The following is a 7,500-nucleotide window of genomic DNA, read 5'->3' as shown; positions in this document are numbered from 1 at the left end:
CTTCCTTTCTAACCTGACTGGCAGTGGTTACGGTTCCTTGTTTTACTTGTGCGTGGAAGTTAGATTTTAGACCTTTCCTTTTTCAAACCAGTCTAGAAAGGAGTTCATTTAATGTGGTATTTGTCGTATCGTAAATATTTCTACTAAAAGATGATACTTTTTTTTGGATTGGGTGAATATTATAAACATAAATGTTAAATTATTTCAGTAACGCAATAAGCCAGGATGAAATATACCATTCGAATTATCTATTGTATAATACATGGTGATGCTCAAACTTGGCCAGAGTATGTCGCGTTTGATAAAGTATCATTGCAGAGTAATTCTCTAATGTTGCAATTTCAACTGATCATTTTCTTTTCTCTTCCGCAATCAATGAATGAAATTGAGTCCAAGGCTCCTTTTCTTCGTAGTCTTTTTCCTTCTGTAAACAACCCTTCCTTGTATTAACTTCCTCAAATATGTTTTCCTATAATATGCTATTTTCAACCTTAAACCAGCTTTACATTGACACACCTCTTGATACAACAGTCACCCAAAGCCTTCTTCCACCTCAACACCCTCACTGAAACCTCCCTTCCACCTCAACTCCACTCATCCAGATTTTTTCTTCCACCTAAACTCCACTCACTCAAACCTCCCTTCCACCTCAACTCCAATCAATCATTCCCTTCCACTTCAACTCCACTCACTCAAACCTTCCCTTCCACCTCACCTCCACTCACTCAATCATTCCCTTCCACCTCACCTCCACTCACTCAATCATTCCCTTCCACCTCAACTCCTCTCACTCAAACCTCCTTTCCACCTCAACTCCACTCACTCAAACCTTCCCTTCCACCTCACCTCCACTCACTCAAACCTCCCTTCCACCTCACCTCCACTCACTCAATCATTCCCTTCCACCTCACCTCCACTCACTCAAACCTCCCTTCCACCTCAACTCCACTCACTCAAACCTCCCTTCCACCTCAACTCCACTCATCCAGATTTTTTCTTCCACCTCAACTCCACTCACTCAAACCTCCCTTCCACCTCAACTCCACTCACTCAAACCTCCCTTCCACCTCAACTCCACTCACTCAAACCTTCCCTTCCACCTCAACTCCACTCACTTAAACCTTCCCTTCCACCTCAACTCCACTCACTCAAACCTCCCTTCCACCTCAACTCCACTCACTCAAACCTCCCTTCCACCTCAACTCCACTCACTCAAACCTCCCTTCCACCTCAACTCCACTCACTCAAACCTTCCCTTCCACCTCAACTCCACTCACTCAAACCTTCCCTTCCACCTCAACTCCACTCACTCAAACCTCCCTTCCACCTCAACTCCACTCACTCAAACCTCCCTTCCACCTCAACTCCACTCACTCAAACCTCCCTTCCACCTCAACTCCACTCACTCAAACCTCCCTTCCACCTCAACTCCACTCACTCAAACCTCCCTTCCACCTCAACACCACTCACCCAAACCTCCCCTCCACCCCACCCATCGCCAGGATCCACCTGACGGAGGGCGGCAGCGGGACAGTGACGGCACACTTCAGGGTCAAGACTGGCACCGCCCCTGGCACTGTGAGCACCGTCATGGTCACAGCGCAGAGTCTCAAGCAGACGTACTCCGTCAACACCGCCATCACCCACTTTCTCGTCGTGCCGAAGGTGAGGTGTTCTTTGTTTTCTTTGTTGGGGGGAGGGGTGGAGGGGGAAGGGGAGGGTTAGGGGAAGGAGTGAAGAATGGGGAGAAGGGGGAGGGGTGGGGATGGTTAGGGGAGGGAGGAAGAGGAAGGGGAAGGGAGGGAGGAAGGGGAATGGGAAGGGAAGGGGAAGGGAAGGGGATGGTTAGGGGAGGGAGGAAGAGGAAGGGGAGGGGAAGGGAAAGGAGTGAAGAAGGGGAGAAAGGGGAGGAAGGAAGGAAGTGTAGGAGTGGGGGGAGGAAGGGGAGGAAGGAAGAGGAAAGGAAGGGGAGGAAGGAAGAGGAAAGGAAGGGGAAGGGGAAGGAGTGAAGAAGGGGAGGAAGGGGAGGGAGGAAGGAAGTGTAGGAGTGGGGGGAGGAGTGGGGGGAGGAAGGGGAGGGGTGGGGGATCCGGATGGTTAGGGGAAGGAGGGGAGAAAGAGGAGGAGTGGGGGGAGGAAGAAGAATGGGAGGGTTAGGGGAAGGAGTGAAGAAGGGGAGAAAGGGGAAGGGTGGGCGGGAAGAAGGGGAAGGGGAGGGAAAGAGGAGGGGAGGGAGGAAGGGGAATGGGAAGGGAAGGGGAGGGAGGAAGGGGAAGGAGAGGGGAAGGGGAGGAGGCGAAGAAGGGGAAGGGAAAGGGGTAGGGGAGGGAGTGTCAATCAGAACGGTCTGCTTGCAATCGTGAATGAAGAATTTATGATCACAAATTCGGGAAATGTTGCACGGGAGGTTTTCATTGCACGATGAATCGAATGAGGCGATTTTAGTGATAAACTTATGAAGGTAATGTATCAGTTGTCAAGATGGAATGAGGTGTACGATAACTGACATGAGCTTCAGGAAAGAGGAAGCAAGCTATGAGCCGCGATAATAAGGAGGGAAAGTCACAGCAGGACAGTAATGAGATGGTTGGTCGTAGAAGTTTTGAATGGCAATAAATTATTTCACAATGTAGGGTATCTGATTCATATCCCGATTTGGCAACTGCACGGTCATTTCGGTAGTTGCTTAATCTATTATTCTAAAAAAAAAAAATCATGAAGAAACAATCTCAAATCAGTATTCATAACTGTTGTATTTCTTGGATCTAGACGGAGGACGACGTACGCCCGACCTGCACTCTTGCAAATGAACCAGATTGCACCGGATTCACCTATAACGGCATCTGCAGTCAGAAGAACTGGACCGTGGAAGCAACCCTTCAGGACGTAGGCTCTGGTAGGTCATCCATGCAACACCCATTAAACGTAATCCATTAAAACACCACTTATACACGTCAGGAAAACGTCTAAACACCCGACCATCGACGTCTCCTCCTTCCGGCAGGTCTCAGCAACGTCTACGCTCGCCCAGACGGCTTCGTGTCCGTGGTGACTGGCCTGGACCCTGGCACCAAAGAGAGCGTCAACATTACGTATTCCGCCGACTGCTGCACCTCGCAAGTGGATATCATCGGCGTGGATTCGATGGGGAACGTTGGGAAATGCGAAATTGACATGGGCGCTTTGGGAGGTGATGTCTGGTGGACTTGTATCTTGGTTGTTAATTAAAAGTCCCAAAACTACGCAATTGAGTTCATTTATTTTTTCTCTGACTGAAAGCTCTATATTAGTATTATTGTTTCTATTATAGTTTCTTGTATTGCCAATATCATTATCGTTATTCTCAATCACCACATACATCGACATGACATGACATATCACAACATAGCATACCACAAAATACCACTATCACTTCACACACAAACCGTTTTCTTCTCCCCAAAGGAGTCCCTAATGTTATGTTCCCACAGGCTACATCCTGGACCTAGAGGCGGAGGCTGTGGGCGAGACGTGGGTTCTCCTGCGCTGGGAGATCACTTCCTCGGACCTGGATCTTCACAAGTACCGACTCCTTATCAACAACGACTTCTCGCAGGAATTCTTGTGCAGGGAGGTGAGTACTGTAGAGAGAGAGTCCTGCGAGGTATTTTCGGGGATTCATTTTTTTTTCTGATAAGGCTAGGTAGGAGAGGATCATGAGTCGACTATGAAATTTTCTGTTTTCCTGATGATACGAAATAGAGAGATAAAAAAGGATAGAAAATTTATCATGGTTTAAGGTTACAGGTTCAGACAGTTTGTCTTTGAAACAAACTTGAACAATTCTTGATTAATTACTTAAAAAAAAACATTTAAAATCCAACTCACTTTATCAATCATAACTACTGCAATTCTCTCTTCGATTTTCATCACGCTTCTTATACTCTGCATAAAGATATCCGTAAGAGTAGAATCATCGACCTTAGAAGCAAGAGTATACCATTTACCGCGACCATTACAGACCATTTGCCACCACAACGTGACCTACCTCGACCCATGCAGCCTCCAGACCTTCGAACTCACGCCGTACTTCTATGTGGGCGAGGATGACCGCGCAGGACAGCCTGCATTTACCAAAGCCAACACACTTGACACCGGTAATGTTATGGGCTGAAAATGACGCACAATGAATAAAATTTTATCAGTTTTTAGTTGCATTATGAAGAGCGGCTTTGCATTGCAATACACGTGGTGATTTCTCCAACAGATCCAGAAGCGCCTTCCAACGGAGTGCAGTTGAATAATACTTTGACTACGATCACCGTGTCTTGGGAGGCTGTCAACTCTAAGTGTATCAGCCAGTTCGAGGTACGGGGCCACGGGTGCAAGGGAGAGCAAGGGAAACTGAATGGGTTATACATACTGTACATACATAGAGATGCATACACACACACACACACACACATATATATATATATATATATATATATATATATATATATATATATATATATATATATTTATTTATTATTTATATATATATATATATATTTATATATATATATATATATATATATATATATATATATATATATATATAGATAGATAGATAGATAGATAGATAGATAGATAGATATATGCATATGTAGATATATATATATATATATGTATATATATATATATATATATATATATGTGTGTGTGTGTGCGTGTGTGTGTGTGTGTTGTGTGTATTGTATATATATATATATATATATATATATATATATATATATATATATATATATATATATATATATATACATATACATAAGCATGTGTGTGTGGGTGGGTGGGTGGGTGTACAGTACAAAAAAGTATCAAAATACGACAATCAACACAGAAAAGCCCTAATTTTCAGCAGAACAACCAAAAGATCTCCGACTTTCCCATCAACCCAATAAAAAAAATAAAAGGTACAGTTTTCAAAACCTCACGTGTCGGCAGGTGTGTTACCGGCCCTTCGGCTTCGAGGCCACCAAGATATGCGAGCGGACGGCGCTTGCAACCTACACATTGCAGGGCATCGAGGCCTGTGCCGTGTACGAGGTGTCGGTTAGGGCGCTCTCCCCCTCAGGTCGACGCAGCCAGTCACTCGACTTCTTTGTCAACAGCGCCGATGCGGGTAAGGAAAAGAGGGGAAAGGAAGAAGAGGAGAGAGAGGAAATGTTTGTGTGGGTGGGAATGTGTATGTGTGTGTGTGTGCGTGTGTGGATGGGAATGTGTGTTACGTGTGTGTGTGTGTGTGTAAGTGCGGTATAGATCTATGTATATATGTATATGGTTGTGTGTGTGTGTGTGTGTGTGTATAAGTGCGGTATAGATCTATGTACATGGTTGAGCTTGTGTGTGTGTGTGTGTGTGTGTGTGTGTGTGTATGCGTGCGCGTGTAGCTCTATTAGTTCGCATGTGTGTGTGAATCTGAAAAAAAAAAACACTTTCGAAGAAATCATGACATCTGTGATTAACCACGCCTCCTCATCCACCGACCAGAACCCGACGCCCCTCGCAACGTGCTGGTGGACCTCGTGAGGGAGGACTCAGTTACCATCACGTGGGACGACCCTCTGCTTCGAGTCCAGTGCATCGACAGGTATTCGAAGCAAAGACCCTCCCCCCCCTCCCTCTAGCGCCATGTGTTCACTTAGTTCACTTTTCCTTATCTATTTACCTAGTTCACTTTCCTTATTTATTTACCTAGTTCACTTTCCTTATTTATTTACCTATCAAAATTTGCGCACTTTTTTGGCTATTTGATCTAGTTCAGAAGTTCAGAAGTTGATCGTTCCCTTGAGAAATGGTTATACTAGGAGTTAGTGTGGGATTGTAACTATATTCTGGTTAGGTGTGAATGTACGGTTGAGATCGACTCGTACCAATCTTTGGGTATGATTAGTTTAAGTGCTTTAGGTCATACTGTGTTATATTTACCCATTTACGAAATTTATTCTGCAATGCTTGTTAAGCTAATGTAATATGAATATACAAACACCATTGCCATTTTTCTGGTTATCAAATATCATATATATATATATATATATATATATATATATATATATATATATATATATATATATCCGAGAACTATGACGATGGACAAATTCTAAACTCCTGATGTAAAAGGTCATTCATCTATATCTATCATTTTCTCCAACTTTCCAGAAATCTTTTCTAGCAATTCTCTAAACCTAAAAAGTCTGTAAAATCGTACAGAAAAAAAAAAACTTATCAGAAGATCACTCTATTTTTCTAATTCCCCAAAAAGAGTAAACCAGAATGGCCTCCTTGTAGGTACGTCATCTCCTACGGTGAAGTGACGAAGACTGTGCACGCCACAGCCTTGATCAACGCGCGAGGGCAGCACTATGCTACGGTGTACCCCCTCCTCCCTTGCACGAACTACACCATCGACGTGTCGGCAGTCTCGAAAACGGGAAAGATAGGGCCGGGAGTTCGCCGGGAGGCTGCCACGTTGGAGGATCCAGGTACGTCCCGTGAAGGGAGATGCGCGTCCTTTCGATGGTCCGAGTGAGTGATGGTTCACAAACCTCACAGAATTGCTTTGTTTCGGTTGATTTTTCGGTCGTGTCTCTTTCTCCTATATATATATCTGGGAGGATGGGTTAGGTAGGTACGGTTCCCAAAGGAATATTTGCGGATTTTGAAATCTTGCGTAACTTTCTGTCTGTCTCAGTCTCCCGTTTTAGATTAGTTTTAGGATATGTCGGAAAAAAAAGGAATGTCGGTAAAACTATATCATAACAAAACGACCTAACCAGTATCACTCATGCACACAACGAGTATCCACTATCCTAAAATCCCACCGACTGATCTCTCTCTCCCAATCTATCCAACAGACCCAGAACCAGTCACCAGTCTCCTTGTGAATGACGTTACCACGAGCTCCCTCCTGGTATCGTGGGCGTCGCTGGAGAAATGCATCGACCACTACCACGTGTGTTACTATGAGCCGAGCACTCCTCACGAAACCTGCCAGGACGTCGGCGAGAAGGAGCTCCACCTCCAGGACCTCAGCCCGTGTACGTCTTACACCGTCCTCGTCAGCACGGTCTCGATCTCGGGTATCGTGAGCAACAGGACGACGCTGTCATCACGAACTCTGGACGTCCGTGAGTAATGGCTTCTGTTTCGTCGACTCCCTCAGTCCGAATTGACTTTTGATTTACTTCTTCTGATTGTTGTTGTGGGTTATTGCTTATTTACGTGTCCTTTAGCTTAAAAGAAGGGATATAGAATGTGTAATTGGTATTGGTTTTTGGTTTACTTTGTTTATACTTGTATTCTAATTTCTTTCTATGCACTGATTATTTTTGGCGGAATCATTTTTTTTTATTTTATTAAAAGCTATCTGCATATCGTCTATCCATTTCTATATTTTCTACGACCAATCTATATTCTTACCACACAATTCTCTAAACGCTGATTTTTTTTTCTTCTTTTTTTCACGAAGAGCCCGGAGAG

General features: G+C 44.3%; 1 protein-coding gene across 2 annotated transcripts in view; it reads left to right on the top strand.

Moving 5' to 3' along the window:
* LOC122253917 (uncharacterized) overlaps positions 1 to 7,500 on the top strand; it is a 35,125-nt gene that overhangs the window by 26,704 nt on the left and 921 nt on the right. For both annotated transcript variants that reach the window (XM_086538893.1, XM_086538894.1), the window contains exons 17-27: positions 1,503 to 1,665; positions 2,770 to 2,896; positions 3,005 to 3,190; positions 3,471 to 3,613; positions 4,001 to 4,136; positions 4,247 to 4,347; positions 4,966 to 5,143; positions 5,512 to 5,611; positions 6,310 to 6,503; positions 6,876 to 7,148; positions 7,490 to 7,500. The exon at positions 7,490 to 7,500 is cut by the window's right edge and continues 921 nt beyond it. In XM_086538893.1, coding sequence (XP_086395019.1) covers positions 1,503 to 1,665; positions 2,770 to 2,896; positions 3,005 to 3,190; positions 3,471 to 3,613; positions 4,001 to 4,136; positions 4,247 to 4,347; positions 4,966 to 5,143; positions 5,512 to 5,611; positions 6,310 to 6,503; positions 6,876 to 7,148; positions 7,490 to 7,500 — 1,612 coding nt within the window. The remainder of the gene's footprint in view (positions 1 to 1,502; positions 1,666 to 2,769; positions 2,897 to 3,004; positions 3,191 to 3,470; positions 3,614 to 4,000; positions 4,137 to 4,246; positions 4,348 to 4,965; positions 5,144 to 5,511; positions 5,612 to 6,309; positions 6,504 to 6,875; positions 7,149 to 7,489) is intronic.

The sequence above is a fragment of the Penaeus japonicus genome, unplaced genomic scaffold (genome assembly GCF_977035675.1).
Source record: "Penaeus japonicus unplaced genomic scaffold, GWHDUDI00000001_assembly GWHDUDI00000008, whole genome shotgun sequence".
In the NCBI taxonomy this organism is placed as follows: Eukaryota; Metazoa; Arthropoda; class Malacostraca; order Decapoda; family Penaeidae; genus Penaeus; species Penaeus japonicus.
Note: the sequence above shows the minus strand (reverse complement) of the source record. Positions and strands in the feature narration are given on the sequence as shown.